The following is a 26573-nucleotide window of genomic DNA, read 5'->3' on the forward strand; positions in this document are numbered from 1 at the left end:
CTTTGAGGAAGAGGGTCTTGTTGCTCTACAAGGAATGTTATTCCTCACTGGCTTCTTTCGAGGTTATTTTGACTGTAGATGTTTTTCTAACTGCCTGATGTACCAATCTATCATTAGTGTCCATCCTTCTCCTATCTATAGCCTCTTCTAGTATGGCTTCTGGCAACATCAATTGCGACTCTAAGATATTCACATTCCTTATTGCTAGCAGGGAATCTAAATCAACAGAGCGGCTTAGCCTAGCCAAAGCTGCATCTCTTCTCATTAATAGGATATTTGCCCAAACATTGGCACTCAAATTTGTCGAGTACGCAATTGCTTTGGCACCTGATTGTAGTAATCTAATGAACATTGATTCATCCACTACTTTTCTAGTCATTTCTGAGGATGCAATCTTTGCCACTGCTGTTGACCAAAGATCCATCCAAGAAGCGGTCTGAAAGACAGAAGCAGCTATTGCTTCTAACGTAGCAGCCCCTTGGCAAGTCATCAAAGGGCATTCCATTTTTACTTGCTCTAAGGTTAATCCAGGTCTTAACCTTACCACATTTGGGTTAATTTGTCTAGATAGCAAAGGAACCGTCGATGATGTATAATATTTCCTATGTTTCATCATCGGAGGAGGGATAAACTTAAACAATCTATTTGATCTTAAAGAATTATCCCTTCCCACAATCCGCACATTTACATGCTGTAAAACTGACTCCGCATGACTTGAACAAGGCAATTCATACAACACCTTGGTATCCTTTTTCAACCCGAACGCCATGTCAATCCCTGGAGCAAGCATACTGGCAAGCGTTTCCATTCTCCCCAAAAGGTTATTGAATTGACAAATCAAATCAATCACCTCCGCATACGAAGCCAGAAACTCTTGGTTTTCTCCTTCCTCTTGTTCTAGCGTGCTGTGCTCAGGCACCAGAGACGCTATCTCACTCCTATCCCCTGACAAACGGCTGGGTACTTCGTGGCCGTCTGCCCCTACGGCCGCGGTCCCTTTGATCTCGGCTGACCGCCGACGGCTGGATCCCAAACAGTCAGCAGGAGAGCAAGACCGCCTTACTCCTTCTCTGCTGGCGGATCGAGAGCGACAATCTCGCCTATACCTCCAAGATGAAGGCTCTCTCGAAACTGAGTTAACTTCTTCTCCATGACGATTGATATCGTCTTCAACGACCGTTGGAGAATTCGGCCTTGATCCTTCATCTAGGCGGACAACTCCTTCCACCCGCGTATCAGACGCGGTTGCCAACTCACTATTCTTCGTTCTTTTAACAGGAGCCTTTTCATCTTTTCTCCGTATTTTAAATGGTCTTACAGGCGAAACCGATATCTGTGCTCTATCCTTTGCTGCACTTTTCACCCCCAATGCAGACTTCGCCAACGACATTGTAGTCTTCCTTAGACTCTTTGTTGTCTCTACTGGCAACTCCGCATCGGCCGCCAGCCCAGCGACCGTCGGCTCACTCGCTCATTCGGACTCTTGTAAACGGCTTCGTCCGCTAGCTTTGAGCTTATCAGCCACTGACTTCTTGCCTTTCTTGCTGACTGGGATGTGACAGTCCTGGCCCGAAGAATTCACTCTTCTCCTCTTGGCCCGAGGATCAGTCACGAAATCCTGTATCCTCCAACGCTTGACTGGTACACGCCGTGACGTCATCGAACTTAGCAATGACGCCGAGCTAGAGGAAGAAGACGAATCACGCGTTTTCTTTTTGTCTTTCTTATTAATTTTCTTCTCTAGAACTTGTAATCTCTTCATTACAGTGTGTACTACCAAGTCAGAAAGCGTATTTGGGTCCGGAGGCAGCGAAGCAGACTGAGAAGCAGTAGGCTGTGACGTCATCGCGTCCGGCATGTCGGTGTGTGACGTTGGTTGTGACGTCACCAATCTCGTAGGGAGAGACTGTGCGGCTGCTGCTGGTATCCCTGCGTTCGTAGCAAAACTACCTGCCACATTCTGCATCGCTGTCAACATTGAAGTTGTTGGCGTAGCCGCAGCATTATTTCCCATAAAAGACAATCCAGGGGGATGAGGAATATTCAGCGCTGCCAGACTCTGCTGGAATCATGATGCCATATAATGCGACAGCACACCTTACAAGGTTGGTATGCCTGGTAGACCTAGCGCCGCCCACAAACCTTCCATCCTGCTCGCATCGGGAGCCGGCACCTGGAACAAAGATGGCAATGCTCCCCCCCTCCCTGCTGGGAACAGTGGAGGATAAATACTATTCATGAAATTACCCAAAACCCCTCCTGGAGTTTCCCATAACGAACCGCTAGAAGAAACCGAAGGGGTATGGGACAAATCAAAGGCAGGTGGCGAATGACAATTTGTCGAAAATTGCATTTTCCTAACTATACAAACCTGAGGTCCTTTAACAATAGGAAGTAGCTAGCGGCAGCTGGAACGGTCGTAAGCTTCGAACAAGGGGAGAAGAACGGTAGTTAACTGCTTGTCCGACAGTCGCGGCGCCGCGCGACTGGGAGGTAAACAAATCACTTTTGCTTTTGGCCCATGCAAAATACGCAGAGTGAGGGGTGGCATGAGGAGGGACTATATGTAAAGGACCTCAGGTTTGTATAGTTAGGAAAAATGCAATTTTCGACAAATTGTCATTTGTTCCGATACGTAATACAAACCATCGGTCCTTTAACAATAGGAAGACTCAACTTCTTGGTGGGAGGAATCTGAGTCTTTTGATGAACAGACTGGTGTTCGTCCATCCTGGAATGCCTCCCTGTCGTAAGAGCGAGGGAGGGATCCAAGCCTCTGTCCGATTGATCGGGGTGTGCACCGCAGGATCAATGGTCAGACCTCTGGGCCGAGTACTAAGAGAGAGGCAAGCGTATCTCTTCGTACCAGCAAGCAAGAACTTGTTCCTGTTTGCAAGAGGCAACATAAAGAAAGTTAGGGTTGTCTCAAGCTGGCATCCACTTCCTCCCCCTTGTTGGAGGAAGTGGTGGATATACGCTCCTATCCCTAGTGAAAGGGATAGGATGGTGCTCTGTTGAGTAGCTCACCTGCATCTTGTCCTTATCCAGCAGGGTGACGACCGTGTCCCTCTAACCACAGGTAGAGGGGAAGAAAAAGATGGGAAGAGAGCCAGTCACACTCTCATTCACCATCCATTCTTACGGTCACACCAGGACTCGATGCTGTTCAGCCTCCGAGGGTCTGGGTTCGCTACACAACGTGTTGAGCAGCCACCACGGGTCCCAAGGAAAAAGATCCAAGGACCTGTGGGCAATATCCCGAAGGTAGAAGGAAGGGCATGTGGTCTGGTTGGACCAGACCCCCTGCCTTCAGTACCTGCGCCAAGGAGAAGTTCTTGTGGACAAGGCAGCATCTCCTTCGCATCGAAGGCGGTGAAGTCCATTAGGGAGGGATTGTGAACGACTCGAACCAATCGTCAGGGACCGAAGGGTTCTGAGTCTTCGCTACGAAAGTTCGGTACGAAATCGAGCGTCACGGATCCCCATCCCCTGGGTGCCTGACTTCGCAGGAGAAGTCATGCAGTTCCTCAGAGGAAAAGACGGAAATAGTCGCATGACCTATCCCTCTTCTCTACTTCGGTGATGTCCAGTACCCATACTGGTCTGTCCGTTAGCAACGAAGTCTCTCGCATCCTCCCCTATCCCCATGCAGCGAAGTTCTCGGTAGTGGATAGGACACCGACACTCCATGGTGGGTGTCAATGGTATGGGTACTGTGACAAGCTATTAAAACGAAGTAATGGTTGCTGTGTAACAACCGAACTAAGTCAACCAGCGTAATTCGTAACTGACTCGGGCGCTCTGACAGCTGCCGACTGACTGCGTTCGTAGGAGGCAAGTTTGTCAAAGCATCCGAGTAAGTCACGTGACCTTCGCCTTTAAAGGGTTATGCCGAGAGACCAAACAAATGATGTATTTGTTTGTCACCAATGCCGGACAGCGAGTGATGATTCTCTTAAGGCATGTACCCAACAGGCGAAAGTCAATTGCCTTCTAGAGACCGAGGTCCCTGAAGGTAAAACATCTCATGTTTGTTGAATCTCAGCTAAGGAGAAACAACACTATGTACCGTTGAAGACGAAGGTATATTGAATGCAACCTACGTCTTCACATATGAATCGAGAGAAGGATCTCAGATTCATAACCTGTGCTTACAAATGACTGAAAACGCTAACCGCTATTTTCATTGCTGTCCGGTGAGAAGTCGTAGTTGCAATGAAAGCGGGGCGTTCTTCGGTAATGAAAACACAGGTGAAAGCCGCCTGAAAGAACTGCTTCTCATGGGCTGAACATTTGGAGGTAGAGCTGTCAGGTCGGAGAGTAGGCGATGTCTTCTGACACATCTTGTAATTCGGGTTGAACAATGAACAATTGTACACCTACGAATACGAGATATTTTGAAGACAAACTCAGATGTCTGCAAAATCATTCGCATTATCGCAGTGCGATGCAGCGGGAGACTTGTACAGACTTCTGTTACCGTGCGGTAAACAGAAAGATGAAAGAGTCCAAGAGATATCTCTGTTGAAAATTCTCGCAATGTCGAAGGCGATGGAATCTAGCGTCACCGCAGTAGATGGTCCTTCATTATTGCGAGAATCCCCGTTAATCAATCGAGACCTAAGTCCATGATTGTTAGGCAGAGATACGGTTCGGTAGTCAATCAAGCAGGGGAGAGAGAGACATACATGACCGTGAATCTCGGAGGCCCAGCTGATACTGAGCTGCTATGAGGCAGTTCAATACGCAGTGGTTGAGCCTGCTGACTCGTCATCCTGAGTTGCCAGGTAATCCATTATTCCACGAAGGAATGCGTTCGGCCAGAACTACCGAGCATAAAACATATGCTCGGGCAATTATATTTAGGCGAAACGAATTTCGGTAAATATAAAAGTTGAAATGGTGTTGTCGTGACAAAACCATAAGTATATAAAATTGAAACTGAAAACTCCTGGGAGGTTGCAGGCAACCCCGAGTTGCAGTTCAATTAGAATACTTCTCGTCTAAGTCGCAATCCGTAGAATAACTAGGATATGCGCCTACCCCTCGGACAATTCAACTGCTTAGCAGAATCATGTCGCGAGGTTAATATACGTAGTATATTTGTAGGATTCTGAACAACGATCTCCATCCAATCCTAAATTCTTTCCTTCAAGAAAACAAAATAAGGATTGGAGATCGACCACCTTCGTTCTCTATTAAAGAGAGTGAAGGAGAAGTCTTCCTCGAAGGAAAGCTTCAATGGTGAACAGAATACTAAGACGATAGTTCAAGCCAAACTGGATATTCCCGTCCGATCTCCTCTATTCCAGGTTGGTCGCCTACTGTGAGATAGTTTCTTTCAGCAGCAGTCTTCTTCACAATGCTAGAAATTCCAGGAATTCGAGCATAGGCGAGGTTCCCGATTATCGTGTAACATATCGGGGATTCTCGTCTCGCTCACTTTGGACCGTGGTCTCGCGTAAGTGTTTGAAGATCGTAAAAAACTCGAACACTCTGAATGCGCTAGAAATTCCGTAGAATTCTAAGCAGTCTGCGAAACCCCCACCCCGAATTCGTCAAACGATATCGGCTGGTGGTCCCTCTCGATTCCCGTAGAAATCGAGAATGGAGCAGGATTCCTCCTCAACGACCGGCTTACGTCAGGTAGACCCGAAGGTCCCCCCCCACCCCCCGGTAGCGCAGTCCCGAACGTGGGATCCTACAAAGAAATCTCTGTAGGATCCTTCCCTTTCCCTCGTAGCCGTAAGGAGGAGAGGGAATGGGGAAGGAATTGGATACTCGCTCGCCTTCCCAGTGGAACTAGCAGTTGGAGAAGAGTAGGAGCAGCCATCGCCTTGCGGCGATGGCCTCTCAGAGTCTGGGAAAACGTATCGTCAGGAGAAAACGTTTTCCCGCGGAGGGTTACGAACTCTCACTGTATTGTAAGGGTTCTGCCGCCACTGTGACGTCGTCTGGGTGGGGCTGATCGACACCTGACAGGAGAGAGCCGAACCGTCCTGCGACTCATTCCAGTCCTCGTCGAGGTCGAAACCTCTCAGGAGGACCGAAGGAGTATTTAAATACGGTGTCCGAAGACACGTAGAAAACGCCGCTGTCGCAGTAGAGGAGGTGAAGTAGCTTGATCGACCGGCCAGAACTGAGAGAGCCTTCTTGTCCGGAGACGATAGACACTGGTTCGACAGAATCGGCAAGCTCCGATCGCGCCGACCCACCGTCGGTTTGGGTTCCCTCTCGGCCCAACCCAAACTACTCGAGCAGAGACGTGGGCTCTGCTGGTGGGAGCGGCAATCCTTCCGCAGGGTCATTATGCTGACGAATCAGCTTAATGACTTCTGCAAATTCCTCTGTATCTCGGGAGTAACCGCGTCTTGCGGAGTAGGACCGTCCAGTCCCTCCAACAAGAATAGATCCCTAGATACTCCTCCTTCAGAAGGAGGAAGAGCGGCAGACCCCTGACGGTCGCCTCCAGCTAATTGCGCGTATGTCCCTGGTCGGTCCTAGAACCGTGCCTGGTCCATACGGCGTCATAGCGGGGTCCGCGAGCGGCGCACCTCTCGCAATCACTCATAGGTAGTCCTCGCTCCTCCCGCGTAGCCCGAGGAGGTTGAAGGTACAGGAGAGGCAGACCTGCACTCTCCCCCCTAGTCGCTGGCAGGACCAGCGTGCTTGGAGGGCTGCTGCCGATCGTCAACCCGCGGTGGCGATCGAGCAGCATGCCTGAGCCTTGCCGCTGCCTTGAGGCTAGAGGCTTGGCTGAGAACGTCGACGCTGATCTCTAGCGTCAGGCGAGCTGTTGCTGGTTACCGTCTTCCGCCCGGTCCCGATGGGAGCGCGTCAGTGACCTGCTAGGCTCGCTGTCACGGTGAGACCGGCGGAGCGTCCTCTCGGCGCGTCGAGCCGCTGGTACCAGCCGTGGCTGGTACCGACGGCCGCGGGACCCCCCCCTTCCTCGCCTCAACCCGTTATGGGAGAGGCCGACCTGACGCTCCCCCCTCGCTCGCTGGCAGGACCAGCGTGCGTGGAGGGCTGCTGCTGATCGTCAACCCGCGGTGACGGTCGAGCAGCAGGCCTAGCCTTACCGCTCGCCTGGGCGATTGGCTCGGCTGAGAACGTCGAGACCGATCTCTAGCGTCAGGCGAGCTGCCGCTGGTCACCGTGCTCCGCCCGGATCCCATCGGGAGCGGCGGACGGGTGACCTGCTATGGGGGCTCTGTGTCGCGTCGAGACCGGCCAGCGTCCTCTCGCCGCGTCAAGTCCGCTGGTACCAGCCGTGGCTGGTACCGCGGCGCCGCGGGACTCCTTCCTCGCCTCAACCCGTGGCTGATCAGCGACCGTCACGTTAGCCCGAGCAGCAGTTGATTCGCTGCGAGAGCGTCCACTGGCCTGGCGAGAGTTGTGTGCACGACTCTCGCCAGTCTTCTGCTCCGCGCCGCTGTCTTGACGGCGAGCGAGCTCGGGCGTCAAAACTTTGGCTGGACGGTCTTCTTGGAAGAGCGTCCATCTCGGTGCTTCTCGCGAACGAAGAAGCGGCCGAGACGGAACCTGGTTTAGCGGCAGACCCGCTAGCACCAGGTGAGGACGCACCAGCCGAGGCTGGTGCCCTCTGGTCCCCGTCGACTTCTTCTTTGCAGAAGAAGCGACGGGCCCCGTTCCCGAAGGAACAGGAGGACCAGCAGAAGAGCTCCCCAGCTCGCCTGAGCGAGCCGGGCCCTTAGAAGATCCCGAAGGAGTCTTCTTAGGGGGGAAGGAGGCAACCTTCTTCTTCTTCGGCTGTTTGGCCTTAGAAGTCGAAGGGGAAGGAAGAGGCAGCGGACGACGAAGAAGACGACGAGACGACGACGACACCTTTCTTCTGGCTTCCTCTTCTTCTTCGCCAGGCTCCGCAGGACAGACGTCAGGTCTTCCATCCAGGAGGGAGCCGGGGCAGTTGCCGAGCAACAGGGCCCGACTGCACCTGTCCGGAAAGACCTGAGACTGTGACAGCATCACCAACAGCAGGAAACAACAGGAACAGGTCCAGGAACCAGCAGGAACATCTGAAAGTGAATGAGCAGCAGGCACCTAGTCTGAAAGGGAATGAGCGGCTGGGACAGCAACAGGTACGGCAGGCACGGCAGGTACCACAGGAGAGACAGGCGTCCTGTCGGCAGCTACCGTCATCCCGGCACTGGCGGCAGGTCCAGGGGGGTACTCTTTGGGCAAGCGGCAGTCCGGGGTCGGCAATACAAGAACCCAGGTGGCGGTGGCACCGTCCTGATTGGCACGGCAGGAATTGGTTCTGGATTGCAGCCGTGGGTGTTACCGACATGACATGTGGTGTGTACACCAGGGGTGCGTGACATCTCATAGCTGGCCTGTCGAGATTGTGGTTGTTGTAGTGGTTACCGTATCATGAGTGACCACTGCCGACCCCGCCAACCGCTCTGAATCAACCCCCTGCAGTCCCAGCGACTCCCCACACCTGTTCCAGGTCGTCCTCGCTGATGGCAAACCTGCGGAAGCAACAGTCGGGTTAGTTAGAGGGGCTTCCTCGCGCCTGGGGGAGAGAACCCCACCCAGAGCGGACGGAAGACCCCGAGTACAACTGGACGTCCGTTACCAAAGGAGTCACTGGGACTTTCCGATGACTTCTTGTGTCCTCGTACAGCACCCACTGCGCCTCTGACGAATGCATACACGTTACACAGGGCTCGTTGCGGGAGCACTCTCGCCCCCGACAACGAGTACAAACTCGTGAGGATCTACATCTACATCCAAGGTCGTCTCCCACGGATGTAGCACCTGCGGTAACATAGATAGATTAGTAAGAGGGGTTCCCTCACGCACGGGGGAAGACATGCCCCACCCCGAACGCAAGGAAGACCCAAATACAAAATACAACGAAGAAGCTGAGCGGGGGGCAGGAAGGAAGACGAAGAATCGGCTACCAAGGGAGTCGCGGGAGAGCTTTGTTTCCGACTTCCTGGCAGACCTTCGCTTCCCCCACCCCCGCACAGCAGTGAAAAAGTAATATGAAAATGAACAGAATACCTGCCCTTGCGATTCACTTCATAGAACTTAAAGGAGAAAAGATCAATTCCCGGGTAAGAACGGAAACTTGATCTAATAATATGATGCTATCATAAAATATATATGAAAAGAAACAGAATACTGCACTTGCGATTTCATTCACATAAAAATCGTAAGGATCAATTCCGTGGTAAGAACGAAATTGATCCAGATTAAATTTCATGCATCAATAAATGAAATGAAAAAGAATATTCAATTGCGAATCCACTTTCATTGCATTCTATTATACAAAATTAAAAGTTCGTGCCGAGCGCAGTCACACTCTCGGTAACGAACGCACAGGGCAAAATATAATGAAAAAAAGTACTTACATTTTTCAATTAACACCCTTCGCCCAAATACATGACTCGGCGCGAGCGCGCCCTCGCCTCGGCACCGAGACATAATTCAAGGGTTTCATAATTAAGTAATGAAATGAAAACAGTGTACTTACAGTTTCATTTTCAAGTCAAACAAACCATTAGTAGAAAAACACAATATAAACAAAGCATACGACGATGAAGCTGAAGCGGGCAGAGAGCGATGACGAACACGTCCTTCACACCCGCGGCGAAAGCAAAAGTGATTTGTTTACCCCTCCCAGTCGCGCGGCGCGCGACTGTCGGACAAGCAGTTAACTACCGTTTCCGTTCTCCCCTTGTTCGAAGCTTACGACCGTTCCAGCTGCCGCTAGCTACTTCCTATTGTTAAAGGACCGATGGTTTGTATTACGTATCGGAACAAACATATGGAGCAGTCTGGTGTATCGCCGATACAAAAGAAGCTGGCAACGCTTGGTCATCCAAAGATAGCGTCGACTCCTTTCTTTCGTACTGGCCTTTCTCATAAAACTTCCTCCACTGTTTCACCAACCAACTACGACAAACAGAACAAAGATTAGTAATTGTACATACATTTTCTCTGCACCTACTACACGTTGGATGAGGATCCGTTGACACCGAAGTTAGGAATCTTGAACAAGGAAAGCCACTGATTCCAGGGCATTTCCTTTGTCTTGCCTTCAAAATGGAAGAAGATCCCAACGGTGACACGAAAAACTCCATCTCACCACTTACACACTCTTACAGCTCACATCCACACTGAGCACACTCAGAGAAAGAGAATTAATAAGAAAAATTAAAAAGAAATGGATAAAAACGGGCAAACTAAAACTGGCTTTAAACAGATAGACAGAAAATGTCCTATCTTAAAGGTGGTAGAAAGATAACTGGTAAGTCACAGGACGCCAAGGGCATTCTGGGTAATACATGCCCCGTGACCTGGTAGATGCCAATAGTCCCTGGATCACACAAGTTTGATTTTAATTCTACCTGTTTCCAGCTTGGCGCTAGTAAATCCTAATGTTTAGACCGAAGATTTGTTTCGTATATGAACAAGTAAGGTTTTCTTAGGATATATGATGTTCCGGCTTACGATGCGTCTCAAGAACAGAAGCCCTGTCGTAACCCAGGGACTGTCTGTAATTGGGAACACGATTCTAATTTTGTCTTGTGAGTTTGTTCAATGCTGAAAGGGAAACTGACAATAAGAAGGTTTGAAAGGAGTAACAGGAGGAAACCTCATGGTAACACTTTGAAATAATGGTTAGAGTGGGTGGAAAGTAAGATGGAAGAAAAAAAAGAGAATATGAATGGAGGTACATTAAAGGAATGAAATAGGTTGCAGGTAGAGACCAAAGGGAGAATATCTACATAATACATAACAGAACAATGGACACCCCTGCCATGACAAAACCTTAGCTCCAAAATTAATTTGATATCTTCAGTTATGAGTTCTATCTAACATATTACAAAAGAATATTACAATCTTCTCTACTCACTACGTAGGTACAATCAACATTTGCTGATTCTTGAGCAACTTACTTCTATGTTCACCATGACCTAGAACAGTTGTTCGTTTACTACTGCTGGCAAATATATGAGACAGCTTTGAATTTAAGTCTGTCAGCAAGAATTCCAGCTCTGCAGGAGTTAATTGGGTACCACTCTGGAGAAAATGTAAAAAGAATGCACAACTTAGCAGGAAATATGTAGGTATTAAAAACATTATACACAAATGATTGAAATGTGAAAACAAAACATATGGATTAAAAGACAAGGAACCAAATGGATTTCAACTAACCTGTGAGCTTGTGTCAATGCCTAACTTTCTGAACATTAAAGCAAAGACATCAATGTGCAATTCTCTTAGGAATGGGCGGCAACTATTTCTATCCACCTCGGAGGCCTTCACGTGACATAAAGAGATAATAATCCTTTTAGTCTAACAGCAGAAGTATTAATATATAACAGAGAAATGTGTCCAAAATTTTTTTCAACATGAACAAATCTCACCAGCTAACACAAAAAAATGTACAACACTTAAAACTCCTCATAATCAGCTAGTTTTGTAGTACTATCTGATATTAACACCATCTTATAAATAAGGAAGGTACTTATCTAGATATGGTGTCTTAGTAATAATAATACGTAATTAAAAAGTCATTAGTGGTATCATGACTTCTTTGTCGCTAAAATCCGTGAGTACTTGAAATTCCTCTAAAAATGCTTATACCTAAGTATTTCAATAGTTTTATCACAAAAATGCAATTAGTCACGAACATGATATGAAAATACAGTAATTACTGAATATTTCTCTATGAAAAATACAGTGAATTGGCAAATTTTCTGTGAATAATGAGAATATACGTTCCACAGAAAAATTTACGAATAGGCGGGGGTCGACTGTACTATTTTACTTTTATCCAAATCAACTTTATTCATATCATATTGCTGTGCAGTTTACATACAATGACCTATGTACCATAGTTAAAATTTTTTCAAGATAATATACAGTACCTCTTTTCAAGACAAAATTGTTTCAAGATAATACAGTACCTCTTTTGAAGCCAAGTCTGTCTCTTCATCTTGGGCAGGCTGACTCTGCTGAGACTTAAGTTGAGTTATGGACTGAGAGTTTGGCTGTGTTCCAATCTGTGTTGCTTCAGTGTTTTCTTTACCTTTTCCTTTGCCTTTCTTCCTAGAAAAATAAAGTAAACCACTCAGTTTGTGAAACATCCAAAAAAAATTCATCGACTAAAATGCTTTAGATCTATTTTATTTAATAAATTTCAGATTTGATTGAATTTGTGTACAAAATTATTGGAAATAATTTAACCAGAGGTTTACTGTACAGAACTGTTCTTATACCTGTTAATCATGGAATATACGATGCAGAATTCTTCATTCAATCAAAATGCATTTTTTACATACACAGAAAGCATCTTCCAAAAATTGGCAAATCCATCAATAAAAGTCTCCTATACAAAAAATTGTGAAATTATGTAACTTAATATGACATGAATAAACATAGCCTCACCTAATATGACATGATTGAATATAGTCTCATAAAAAAATGTACTTCTTAATGACATTTTTCATCAAACCCAACCACTATATTTAGACAAGCCTAAATAACTTCTGTACAAAATTTATGTACGTACTTTGTAAAAGTACTTTTGTACTGTAAAATATACTATAATTCAAAATACAAAACGAACATGGTAGCCTTTTCATTCAACTAGCAAGCTTTGCTCTAGGATGGCTTACCATGCAAGACTCGCGTTATTTTTTAAGCCACAGCTGGCTTGCATGTGCTAACAGATACATAACTTACAGCAACAGTTTGTGTTTACTTACAATTTGTTATTAAACATAACCAAGTAACATTTCACTACCCAACTTGTATATGATATTGGTAATAATTATAAGAAAAAGCCACTGTATGCAACCAAGTTAAAATAAGTAAATACAAAATGGAGTTTTGACCTTCACTGAGGTCCTCTTTAGCTGTACTAAGAAAACTTTTACAAAGTTTACAAAGAAATAAAAACAAAACCCAAAATTTTTACGGGGGCAATTACAATAGAAACTGTCAAGCTGGGGGTCTTCCTTCAGGACAATCATGAAGAATGTATTTTCATTACTAGAGGTCGGCCTCACTGGGTAATAAGAAATAAATGTAGTGGAAAATTTAACAGCAAAGCCTACAGAACAACTAAGATATAACACACATACACAAAAGGACTAAAAAAATAGTACAAACCCCTTCCCAACTGTTGGCTTGCGGCCCCTTTTGCCTTTCTTCTTGGAAGCGAAATTCAGCAATGGCGGCAGCATTGAGGTATCAACGTCATACACAGCCAGAGGTGGGGTGTAACTATGGCATTTTGGTAGCTTTTGCCAAATAAGCTTCTCTATCTCAATTAACTGTCGTAAGCGAGAATACACCTGCAACATGCCACATTCAAATCAGTTATCTTTCAAAAGAAAATTTACTTTATGCATTATACTTATGGCTATTAAATTACCCAAACTACTGCCACACTAAAATTCTTGGCTTTTAACTTGACCTAAACAAGGGAGTTACCAAGGTCTCAAATAAAACATCACTTGGTGTTTGTTATTCTGAATGTTCAAATAGTGATACTGTACTGTCACCATCAATATGGCTCTGAAAGATTCTGAGATCTCTGCAACGAGAGAACAACTTCATAAAAACATGGTCATAAGAAATATTACAGCATATATTACTCAAAGTATCAAGTCAATATCCTTAAATTCTTCAGGGTTGCACAAAGAATTTGTCCTTGTAATTACTACAAAAGTTAACAGACTGAAAATGAATATGAAGTTGCAAAAGGAACTGTTTTTGGTAGGCCTCACATGGCTAAAGGCTAAAAGATAAGTGCCAAGGGCAAAGAAGAGTGGTTGGGAAGAATGGAATAAGAATCTTCACTTCAAAAATTATTTAAATTCAATACAAAAAAAATTATCTATGTTTGAACATTGCTTTTAAACACACGCATTAAACGACTTGCGTATCTCAATGGTAGTACTTTATTACACTTTCAGTGCTGGTGTTTACAGTGAGAAGGTTTTGCCTGTGTAACACGATAAGTTTCACCCTACCTTTATTTTGCAATCTTTATCCTTTTGGGTTACAAAAGCATTGATGAGTTCTCGGAACCAATTGGCAATGTAGAAAAGACAAGACAATGCTGCATGTTGCTCCTTTGGGGATAATGAATCAAACTTGTCATATACTTCTTCGCTCGGTGCATAAATAGGGCAACCAAGCAAAGCATCAATATTGGACAGGTCGCCGTCATGCAACCGACTTTCAAGCATACGAAGAAGGCGAAACTGAGTAGTCATGTAGACCAGTGAACCCCTGTTGATTTTAATAATGAATATTAAACATATGATGACAGAAGCATGTGGAATAAGGGTTGATTTTCATCCAAATCCAGTAAATATTTACAAAAATAAAGTTTATGAGAAAAATGAATATATGCATTACATATTCAACTACACTGTAAAATTTACAACAGCATGTGCAGTTTACTTACTCAACATCGAAGGGGTCAACCCTTGTTTGTTCTAAGCGGATAACCATAGGAGCAAGATTCAAAGCAATTTTCTTGTCTTCTTCACAAACCTCAAGATTCCAACGTATCCCAAGAGGTAACAGATCGTCAGGTGGCTGTGTGTCTTGCTCTATATCCAACACGTACACATCTTGAAAATCATTGGTCATTCTGTCGCAAATCCACTCCTGTTACAAGAAATGATAAATAAGAAAAACATTTAATCTTGAAGCAATACTGTATCCACCAAGGATAAAGAACATCCTTTCATCTAGGATGTGGAAGTGAAAAATTTAAACAATCTTATGAAAATACAAAATTTTTAACAAGTCAAGTTGATTTGTGCCAGCAGCTGTTCTTCCTCCCTGAGCAGTCCATATGTTACAGTTATAATAGTTTAACACGACCACTCAGTACGTACTTGTTCTACTTTCAATAAATATTTTTAAGTGGCCACCTATGGTACGAATATCATTTGATACCTTGTTACACATTTGGTCACTTTCATACCTGATAATGGACTTCTACTGAGCAATGAATTAGTTACTACATGCAAATTATTAAAACAAGTAATGACAGCTGTCAAACTTGATTAAAATGTAAGTGGTCCACTGAACAACATACATAAGCATTAAGGTAATTCTATGCCATATTTTGCCAATAAAAACTAAACATACCCAAAATAAAAAAAACATACCTCTAATTTTGCATTAAGACCTTCCTTCAATATTATTGAAGCCAATTCATCCATGAACAAAGCAGTGGCAGTGGATGACTTAGTTGTCGATGACAAAACTAAGAGGAGCAAATTTTCTGCTTCTTTCAATGCAGAGGAGTCTAACTCAGACCCTGAAGACCTACTGTTAGTCATGTGACTGTCATCAGCATTTGCTATGTTTTTTAGGCAAAACACAGCATTGATGACACCAATGAGTTTATACCTGAAACAATTTCCATGCTATCATTCCATTTGAGAAAATTTAGTGCTTAATTCTAAGTGGAAACTCCTGTCAGAATAAGTTTGAAACTAGGACTAGTCAATGACCTTAAAACAAATCATAATCTTATCACAGGATTAGTCTTATTCCATGTAAAACTGACCCAGCTGCACCAACTTGAAGAGTTCAAAGGAAGTTTTACTGTGCATGCCTAGCCAGCAGTCTAACTTAAATGGGGCAGAAGGAATCAGCATGAGGAACTTGAGAACCACAGGGAGTGAAGAGCCTTCCCATGAACACTTGAGTAGCAATGATAATCCCTTATATGGGCCAAGCAAGCATAAGTCACTCTATTCTCATCAAGTTTGGACAGCAAATATAATTGGAACTCATGAACACCCAAAGAGAAACAACAGGCACTCATGGATGTGCTGGTGATGTGACGTTACACTGACTGGGAAAAAAAAAAAAAAAAAAAAAAAAAAAAAAAAAAAAAAAAAAAAAAAACCTGAAAAGGGAAGTCACTAAACCACCAAAAGGCTTCTTCACAAAGTATGGAAAACACACAATAAGGAAATGGATAAAAAGCTACAAAAACTGGCAAAGAACTGTGTGTGGACTTGGGACACACAGCACATGCCCAATGCTATTTGAACAAACAAGACGATGATGTTGAAGGAGGATGGAGGACAAGCAAGTTGGGCAACCATGTTTAATTCTTTCTTCTTCCAACTCTTCAAGTTAGTGTAGCTTTGTCTGTTTTTTTTTATGGAAAAGGCTAATTATTAATAGGCTGTATCCGTTAGTGGTCAATTTCGTTCAATAAAAAAATGTCATTCCTCAAAAGCGGGAGATTGGGCAAGGTTTATTCTATACACTTTAAACCTTAAAAATTTTGGCATTATATTCTTCAAAAAATAATGACAAAAATGTTTGGCATTATTTTTTGTATAGAATGAACCTTGCCCAATCTCCCACTTTTGAGAAATGTCAACACATTTTTATTCCATGAAATAACCACAAATGAGACAGTCTGCCCATTCGAAGTACAATAACACCTCGATCAATAAATTTTATGTAAAAAAAAAACCATGATGAGTAATAATGTCCAGCTACTGGAAACAAAAAATATACGTACTTATGGACATCTTCCTTTAATTAAAAATTCCATGCAATTCTGGAAACAACTTACTTCAGTTCCACATGTGACAGCTGCTTACGCACAAGTATAGCCAACTCATCTTGCAGAGCAGCATGAGAAGCATCAGAGTAAGCTAAATGACTTACAACATCCAAGAGATGTTTTATCTCACCCATGTTCAGTATATCCACTAAATCGAGAGAACTCTGTAATAGGATGGGACAATTAATTATATGATTAGGAGAGACAATTCTGTAATTACATTAACAATAAAACCATTGAATGTCAATCAATGAAAGTAGAAAACTATGAATGTAAAATGCAGTAACTTACTTTAAAAAAGATAGCATATTTTGACATCTCCAGTGTATTCGAATGAGCCAGTGATGATAAAGTAGAAAGAACAGCTGATCTCACTGTACTGTTGTCCCCCAGATGACCAAGCAAACTAAGAATAACTTCCTGCTTCTGATGTCCCTCCATTGATACAAAAGCAGACCTACATGAAGAACCTCTATGAAAATTCATTGCCTTGAGATGTTCAACAAAATGCAATAATGTGTAGAAAACTATACCTATGAAAACTGTACTGTATTAATTTGAATTTGAAAATAAAAATGTTCTCAATCTTCAACCTGAGGCCCTAGTAAAAAAAAAAAAAAAAAAAAAAAAAAAAAAAAAAAAAAAATCTAGCCAGGATCAAGCACTGGAAGTATGACTACAGGTGTGCATCTGTATTCTTACCGGTAAATAGCAGCAGCAGCTTGGTTTATCAAAGGTTCACATGACCTCAAAAGGAGACTGGCTATCTTGATCACGGATGAGAAGTACTCCTTGAGAACCTAATAAATAAATCAATTAAAGGAAATTACAGTGGTCTATTGAACAAAATAGTGTTTGTAATTTATCTCACAAACTAAAATATAATTTTAGCAAAATGCAATGAATGTAATCAATCCTTTTATAAAGCCAGTAATTCTAGTTATTATAATGTTAAAGAAACCAATACACAGAATTACAATAAAACTTACTGCTTTGTGATTGACAAAGGTTTTTTCAATCATTGCATCCGAAAATAGTCTTGTTCGAATTTTATTTCGGAAGATGCTTTCGATTGGACGCTGCCGAGAAGGGACTGCTTCATACACAACAATCAACAAGAGGAAGTCTAAAGGCCGAACACTAGCAACATCATCGACATCCTGAATAGCCTGAAAATTGAGAAAAGAGCAGCAATCATCATTAAAGTAACTGATGCAAATACAGTCCCACTAACTTATGGCGATTAAATCTTATGGCACTTTTTCAGGCGCTGCTGACAGCGTTTTACAGCGCCATAACCTGATGTTGCATCAAGTTACAGTGCAGTAAGTGCTGTTGATGGAGCTAACAGCAAGAATAAACATCAGGTTAACTGCGCTACGGTGTCACTCGAGTTACAGCGAAAAACCGACTTACGGTCGAGGACGCACTGTATAACATTACTTTTACCATAAGGTAAAATGGAATAACTTTCTATACCCTGAAATAAACATTATCTATTGTATAAAATGTAACCTGTAATCCAAATAAATTATAGTGTATGTACTAACTTAAACAGTCAAATAATTCTAATAAATTTCATATACTGTATACCAATTTAGATGATAGTTAGGTGAAAAAATTCAAAAGGTAAATTAGTTAACTTTAATAAAGTTAATATAAGAACAGTAACATAAGTACAAAGGATAAAAAAAAACAAGTCACCAATGATGCAAATACTATACCCAACCTTAGGAAAAGGTAGTATGGTTTAAATACAATTTTAATGTGCTCACAACCATTACTGGCCCACACACTGCCTGTGGCTTTCAAATTTGTCACAGGAATTATAAGAAGTACAAGTGAAAGGAAGTAAAAGTCAACACGATGAAAGAAAACGGAAAGAGGAAAGAATTATCCATAAGCTACTGTATAACACTAGCACTCTCACCTTCAACCAAGCATTTGTAAGGAACTTGTGAAGCAGCACTGCCATTTTGATTTTCGCAAAGACGAGAATTTCATACGCTGCAACATCATCGTCACCATTTTTGAGGTGTTCCTTTATTCGGAGTTCTCTGTGAGCTTCCAATATAATCTCCTGGCAGTGATATTTTCTCTCTCATGTCACTCACAACCTGTGCAAAAAATCAAGCAATTTAAGAGTCCAGTCACATAAAAACTGTTAAGAAAGGCTGGAAAATTTTCCAACTACCAAATCGAAGAGAGGATTTTATTCTGCGATTGCTCGCTTGCTAGTTCAAAGCCTTCAGGATAGTTCTATAACAATGTATGCTTGTTACGAATAATGGCATCAGATCTTCAAACCTTTCTAATATTTGGTTAACATACCTGATAAGCAACAGACTGTGGTGTGTTGTGCAATAGGAACTTTGTGACTATTGGCAACTGTTCAGCTCTCACAGCATGAAGAGTCTTGAGCACAGAGTGATGAACATCCTCAAAGCTTTTTGGTTCAAGAGTCAAGTCCCCTAGGGTGTCCAATATAGCAGCGGTCAATTCACGCTTTTGTTCATAAGCTTACTGAAAGAAAAAAAAAGAAAAAAAAATTATATATATATATATATATATATATATATATATATATATATACTATAAATATTAGACAACTTCACAAGGACTCTTTACTTCACTCAGAGTTCAAGGTGATCTCAATGATGATGATAATAAACTAAGTTTATCATCAGCATTTAAACCTAGTCAGCAGTCCCCCCTTACTCATGTTCTAAATGTTCGATTGCAGATAAAAAACAGATGTACCTCTACTTTACACAAGAATCATATATTATATCGAAAACACCAAATTTATCCTGCCTTTGTGGATTAATTAAAAAAAAATCTAATAAGAATATAGGGTCATGCGAATGGTATCATATGGTTATATTTTGGGAGAGATAGGAATGCAACTTTTTGGTAAGGGACCTTTTCAGTGCAGGCTCCCTATCTCTCTTGATAGCCTGAGAAAAATTACAGCCAAGAGGCAAATTAGATATTAAAAATGACCCACATCGATACTGAATATAGCCTATGTGGTTTATAAGGCTGGTACCTGCACCTCTTGGCTCTTCTCATACTTGATAAGTTCTTGTTTTGAGAGAACACTTTGCATTGTGCAGACTGAAATGATCACGCTAAGAAAGTAGGCGTGATCAGTTCACTACTACATATATACCTTTCAAGATTATGTGCTATCTTTTGGTGCATTATGTGCTATCTTTTAGTGCTCTCTCTCTCTCTCTCTCTCTCTCTCTCTCTCTCTCTCTCTCGTGATTTCATTACTGGTATCTGATCAGTCAATTCCATAGAATTTTCCTCATGGTATGGAAACATAAGAAAATGAAACTATGAAATGTAAGACCTTTTGCAAACTGGCAAACATACCACATACAAAGAGATTAACAAGATGATTCTGTTTTTTCATGAATTGATGATAAAAAATCATATAACCATTTTTATGCCTATCTAACCCATCATATACCCATTTTTGTGCCTATCTAACCCATCTTCATCCAGAGTATGAGCCTTGTAGTACCTTCTGCTAGGTAAAGGTTGCTGTCTGTGTGTGCGTGTGACAGGCAAACGTTCATCAATTGAAAGACTGGGAAAAAGGCATGGGAATTATATAAAAGCAAACGATACACAATGAGAGAGAGAGAGAGAGAGAGAGAGAGAGAGAGAGAGAGAGAGAGAGAGAGAGAGCACGTGAGTGTGACTGCATCATCACTGATATTTTTTTGAACAGGTTTCGATAAATCTACCCGCGTTGTTTTTTCATCTAAGCCAAGACTATTTTCTCCACTTCGTCGCCAGCCCAGAGTTCAAGCAATAGAGTATTTTAAGTCTCGGCATATTCATTGTAAACATTAATGGGAGTTTGTATAATTTAAGTTTAAAAGTTGGTAGTTTAAGGGGTTGGTCATCATTTTACAATACCCACACCTGTGGGAGTATCATCTGATTTACTATCTTTCGCTGTCGGCAACTCATTATCTATCCAAGACGAGATGTAGATACTTTATTTTAATCTAGACAACCAAAATATTATCTGGTTACGCTCGGTGAGTGGCCGGGCCCAGATACGCCCATCCTTCACGCATGGTGAGTGGCCCCGGCTGCCACAATGAGTTTATTCATCAGAATCAAGTGGCCTAAGATGAGTCGGGGGCTCTGGTGGGCTCCTCTCACTCAGTGCCTTTGGTGTTGTGAGACGTGACACTGGCGAAAAGAAGACTCACTACTCGTTGCACTGCTTTTACCGAAGGAGATGCTTTATTAGCGTAACGCTCTCCAGGCTAGAAGTCTAACGGAACGCGGGGAAACCTCCTCTACCACTACGGCAGACGTAACTAAAATCGTCTTGATTTGTTGTTAGCCGCCTTTTCTTTCTCTCTCCCTGGACAGTTAAAGGTTTTGATTCAACTGCATTGCACGCGACGGTGAACGGTCGTTCTTATTAAACATGGGGAAAGGGACGAGGGACGAAGACTATAATAATAATAAATCACGTGACAAAGGTTGGCTGTTGTGATATCTCGGGTAGATGGAGCTGTTTTCGAATAAGTTGTGTATGTTTGTCGCTAAAAGCTTAATTCGATATCAAGTTTCTGCTAAAAGTTAATTTCGATATCAAGCCTTCATTAGTAGAAAATAAATCACGAAGCTTTTTTTTTTTTTTTTTTTTCTTGCAAAGATGATGCAAGCAGAAAACTAATCCACCCACACAGTATAAATCATTCTACACAACTATAACCTTTGATAGCTGTTTAAAAAAAAAATCATCTTTCTACGTTTCTGAAAGATACCCAAAATTTTCCTTTTAGAACGTTAACGTCTTGTTAGGCTTACGTAACGCACAGGGCCAAGACTGTATGCTTTAAGTTCAACGTACTACCAGGAATCCTAACGGTATATTATAACGATAAACAGTGGACTAACCAAACACGCTTACATTCTGACAGGAAAATCTTCACGAAACATTTTATTTTATTTTTTCTGGACAAGTGAGAAACCAGGATTCGTCGTATTCTCGATGTGCAGCCTCTCACATCCAGTGAGTAACTCCTGTCCCCTAACTTTCTACAGGACATTACTCACCTACTTGGCTTTCTAAACGTTACGTCACGCCATGATAGAAACATCTCACGGCATTATTCATCATGCGGTGCACTGTAGGCATTACTTAAGGTTCTTTGCAGCGTCCAATCAACCCCTATCCTTCCTTTTACTGTATCCCCTTTCATGTTCTCTTCCATCTCACAATTGTTTCGTAGTGAAACTGCTTTAAGTTTTTCCTCCTGTTACACCTTTCAAACATTTTCACCGCCAATTTCCGTTTCAGCGCTGAATGACCCCATAGGTTCCAGTGCTTGGCCTTTGGCCTAAATTTTATATTCAGTTCGTGAGCTTGTGTTCGAATTAGTACCCCCCAAAAACACGAGTTTTGTAAATACGAGTTTGTTTTTAGACATTCCTTAGAGATATCTTTTTCTAAGAACGTTCAGGTCTGCTCTTTGGGTTACGTAAAGCATCCAAACTGCCAGCCCCGTCGGCCTATCCGCGTTCAATGGAATGGAATATGTAGGGTTTAGGCCAAGCACTGGCACCTATGAGGTCACTCTGAGCTGGAGAGTAGTAGGGAGGGTTTGGAAGTGCTAAAGGGGAAGAGCTCGTAAGATGGTGGATAGATAGAAGAGATGATTCTCACGAATGTTGGTACTACAGTAGAAAGAACAAAAGGGGGTTGCAGCTATAGAACTTGGTTAGAGCGACGATTGCTGTTAGTGCCTGCATGCAAATGCACGAAACGAAGTCTCCCCATATCGATTTCAGCAACACATGACGATGAATCTTATTGAATGACACGAGGGATCAGATTACTGTTTGTTGGTCAAGGTTCAAGATGTTGCTTTACTAGATGATTCTCTCTCTCTCTCCCCCCCTCTCTCTCTCTCTCTCTCTCTATATATCTATCTATTTATCTATATATATATATATATATTATATATATATATATATATATATATATTATATATATATATATCTATATTGTTCAGTGTCGTATCGGAATATCAAAAGGTTATATTTATAAAGGCAATAGTCTCCCACAACTGAGAAGTCTCCCCACCAAATATAACTCTGGCCACAATAGAAAAGAAAAAACTCCCACAACAAGTATAATATCTCTCCACAACAGAAAAAATAATCCCCACCACGGAAATAACTCTACCCACAAACTAACCCCACTACAGAAAAAAACTACCCTCCCCCAAAAAATTACCCCCACAACAGATAAAACTGCACAAAGATAAACTCACCACAACAGAAATAACTTCAATAGGAAAAAAATCCCCACGATGGAAATATATATCCAATAGAAAAAAAAACTTCTCCCACAAAAGATACAATTCCCCACAACAGAACCCCCCCCCCCCCCACCCCACAAAAAAATAAAAATAAAATAAACATTACCAAACTCCACTTTGTCTCTATTATGTCTTTATCTCCGAACACTTCAGGTAGACGATAACTGCTGATTTAACAAATATTAACAGACAAGTAGATTACGATATCTGTGAATTTTGAAAAATGTTAGGAAAATTAATAGAGAGAGAGAGAGAAAGATAAGCAAACATATAGTATAATGAAATGAAAATATCATGATATTATATGATGCCAATTTTGAACACTTCGAAACGGCATATTTAATAGCTGGTGGTACGCATTATAAACGTCACGTCTGCAAAACAAGAGACGTTTCAGTAACGATTATAACGAACGAAACGGGAAATTTCGACAAATGTATCCAATTCAATCCCAGCAACAACAAAAAAGAAGGAAAACTTGTAATACGAAAATTTGGCGGGAAACCAGATCTAGGATGGCGCCAGTCAATCCAACAGGTTCATTGTTGGCGGTGTTTGGTGCAGTTGTTCTGCTGCTGCTGCTGCTGCTGCTGCTGGAGGGGGAGGGGGAGGGAGAGGAAGGGGTGGAGGGAGGGAGCGGGAGCATGATCCTCGGTTAAAGAGAGTGGTCATATCCAATTGCGCACACTCGGTGAACATTATCATATGACGATGAGATTGGCCACGTTGCATAATTTACAATAGGGGATGATGGCTGCTACGGATTTATTTCTATTTATTGCATTTACATTTTTCTATGTGGAGGTTTGTTTAATACCAGACGACTGTAAATCGGAAATATTAGGTAATAAATAGTTTCGATAGACATTTTCGTCGCAGGAAAATGATTAAACACCTCGCCAGTACGTAGCAAGATTCGTCGTAGTACTATGCAAGCACAATGAGGGAGGAGACGGTTAAAGAATTAAAAACTCGCGCGTACTCGCGCTGAAAACTGAAATTCAGCGAGGGAAAGTTAAAAAGCAATTATTTAATAGTTAATGACGATTTGCAAATAGAAACCTAACGGAGCATAACATGCGAAAGATGCGAGTATTGAAAGAGATTACTCCAGTCAAAATCTCTACACCTAGCGCGGTTCATTGTAGGCCTAAGATTCTTTGAAGCGTCCCTTCGACCCGAATAGGCTTAGCTACAACCCCTTTCATTCCTTTTACTGCACCTCCGTTCCTATTCGTTCTTCCGTCTTACTTCCCACACTACAATTTACCGCTTCTCAGTGCAACTGCCAGGTTTTCCTCTTGTTAAACTTTTAAAAAGCCTTTATACTTTAGATTTCCCTTTCAACGCTGAATGACTAAGGGTCCCAGCGCTTGGCCAGTGGTCTCGACTTTATATTCCATTCCATCAGTCACCAAACGCGACAAAGTTTAGGGTGACCATTTATTTGACTTACGAAAGGGGGGCAAAGGTATAGTAAGCCCATGCGCATTTGCACTTATGTTGAGTCGTTATAAATTCAGAAGTTAAATACATAAGTATATTCAATTACAGGTGATGATAAATGAGGTCTATCAAACTGTTTTTATTCAGACAGTATCGCTGACAGTTTTAGGTCTATCAATTAGTTTTTTTTTTCAGATATTATTGCTGACATTTTAAACAGAAAATTATTCTTTATATTTTAAGGAAAATTACAGTCATTATTTAAAAAGAAAAAAATTCTTACATCATTCTTTGGCGTATTTTTTTGCTTGATTTGATCTTTACTAAGTTTATTCAATAAAAGGAACTGATAAATTAGGTTTATCAATGACATTGTTTATATTCAGACGTTATTTATTGCGGACATTTTAAACAAAAATTAGTCTCTAATTTTTAGGGACAATTGTAGTAAATGGAGGGAGCGCAAAGTCGTGGTTTATGAAATTGAAATGGTGGCCTAGTACCAGCCGTCGTACAGTCGATCTCATACGGGTATGCGCAGCTATTAAAGGATCATACATCCTTATTCATGTCATGGAAAATGAAGGGTAGTGATATGTATGGGACCCACATATAATAATTACAATAGCGGCGGTAGAAATGACCACCTTTATGTTCTAATGGATAAATATAACCCCTTTTGTTTATTTTTTTGTGTGGTCATTTTGCATATCCTCATACAGGGTACGTTGGGGATATACAATAGTCCTATTGACCTTAAAAAGTACTCGCTAATGACCCAGGGTTAAAAGCACATGAACCTCAGAAGAGCCGGTTCATTAAAATAATTTTTCATAGCACTTTTAAAACGGGTCCTGAACCCTGCTTCTTTTAGCTAATTACTATTATTTTCTCGTACGGCTCCTGAACAAGCTGTTCCTAAACACTGCTCTTTCCTAAAACCCGCCCTTACTTCCATTTCGTCACATATACCTACGTAGTATTTTAGTAAAGTAATTTTTTTTTTAAATTTTAATCAGATTATTTACCCGTAACTTATCGGGTCTCCAAACGTTATATATGGGATTTTAATCACTTGGTTTTGTTTGTTTATTTTTTACTTTCTTTGGTCATTACATATATATATATATATATATATATATATTTTTTTTTTTTTGAAAAAATTTTTTTTTTTTTTTTGAGAGAGAGCCGTTTACGAAATAATGTGGATGTGCTATGCCTTTTTTTTTTTTAAACGTCACAAAAAATAAACAAACAATACTTCGTTATCAAGGATATGAGAGAGAGAGAGAGAGAGAGAATAGAGAGAAAAACCATTACTACAAAATACAGACGGACTTCCTTAGTAACGAAATAAAGTTTTGCTTTTTTGATGTTTAGAAAAATGTGATATCCAGAATTCGGTTGGAGAGAGAGAGAGAGAGAGAGAGAGAGAGAGAAGAGAGAGAGAGAGAGAGAGAGCAGAGAGCCTTGTTAGGAATTCAAGTTTTGTTTTTGATAAAAAATGTGCAATCCGAAATTCTTTGCAAACAGAGAGAGAGAGAGAGAGAGAGAGAGAGAGAGAGAGAGAGAGAGAGAGAGAGAGAGAGAGGCACCACCACATTACACAAACACAGAACAACCATAACATTATCTCGCCCCCCAACAACACGAAAATGTCCCTCAGAGAGCATATTATATGTTGGTTGGGTGGGGGGGGGGGGGGGTGGTGATGAACAAAGGCACACTTACTTTAAAATGTCCTGTTTTGGTAAAACTTAACTTTTTGAGAGCAGCCACAGCTGCGCACGTCTGCTCAACATCAATGAGATAATAATGCAATTAGTTGCACAGACGAGTAAAAGAATTACGTGCGTTATGGTGACACACACACAAGAGCACTCCCAAGCACGAAATGAATCAAGAATGCAAAAAGAAAGACAATAGGAAGGAGTTGGAATTCGTGGGATATATGAATGTTTTATATATAAGGCCCAATAAAACACCTCTAGTTTAGAGCTAAGGACTGATATTTCGGGTGGACTAACTTCCACCCTTTATCAAAAAAGTTTAGTCCACTTAATGTTGTAGTCCCTTAGGTTTAAACCAGTGTTTTTAATAGGCCTTCTTATACTTCGAAGACGTTTACAGTTTTGTTAAAGAAGAATTTATTTACACACACATAT

The 26573-nt window shown here is 41.9% G+C and overlaps 1 protein-coding gene across 1 annotated transcript in view; it reads right to left on the reverse strand.

Annotated features, from left to right (window-relative positions):
• Positions 1 to 26573, reverse strand: part of LOC135196350 (Fanconi anemia group D2 protein-like) — a gene marked incomplete in the record, with an annotated part of 190231 nt that overhangs the window by 19651 nt on the left and 144007 nt on the right. The window contains 14 exon segments of the mRNA XM_064223118.1: positions 10935 to 11058; positions 11194 to 11298; positions 11949 to 12090; positions 13156 to 13340; positions 14022 to 14283; positions 14462 to 14667; positions 15177 to 15420; positions 16610 to 16764; positions 16892 to 17057; positions 17303 to 17400; positions 17590 to 17769; positions 18531 to 18633; positions 18635 to 18717; positions 18932 to 19116. Coding sequence (XP_064079188.1) covers positions 10935 to 11058; positions 11194 to 11298; positions 11949 to 12090; positions 13156 to 13340; positions 14022 to 14283; positions 14462 to 14667; positions 15177 to 15420; positions 16610 to 16764; positions 16892 to 17057; positions 17303 to 17400; positions 17590 to 17769; positions 18531 to 18633; positions 18635 to 18717; positions 18932 to 19116 — 2238 coding nt within the window.

Source organism: Macrobrachium nipponense, chromosome 17, assembly GCF_015104395.2.
Source record: "Macrobrachium nipponense isolate FS-2020 chromosome 17, ASM1510439v2, whole genome shotgun sequence".
Classification (NCBI taxonomy): Eukaryota; Metazoa; Arthropoda; class Malacostraca; order Decapoda; family Palaemonidae; genus Macrobrachium; species Macrobrachium nipponense.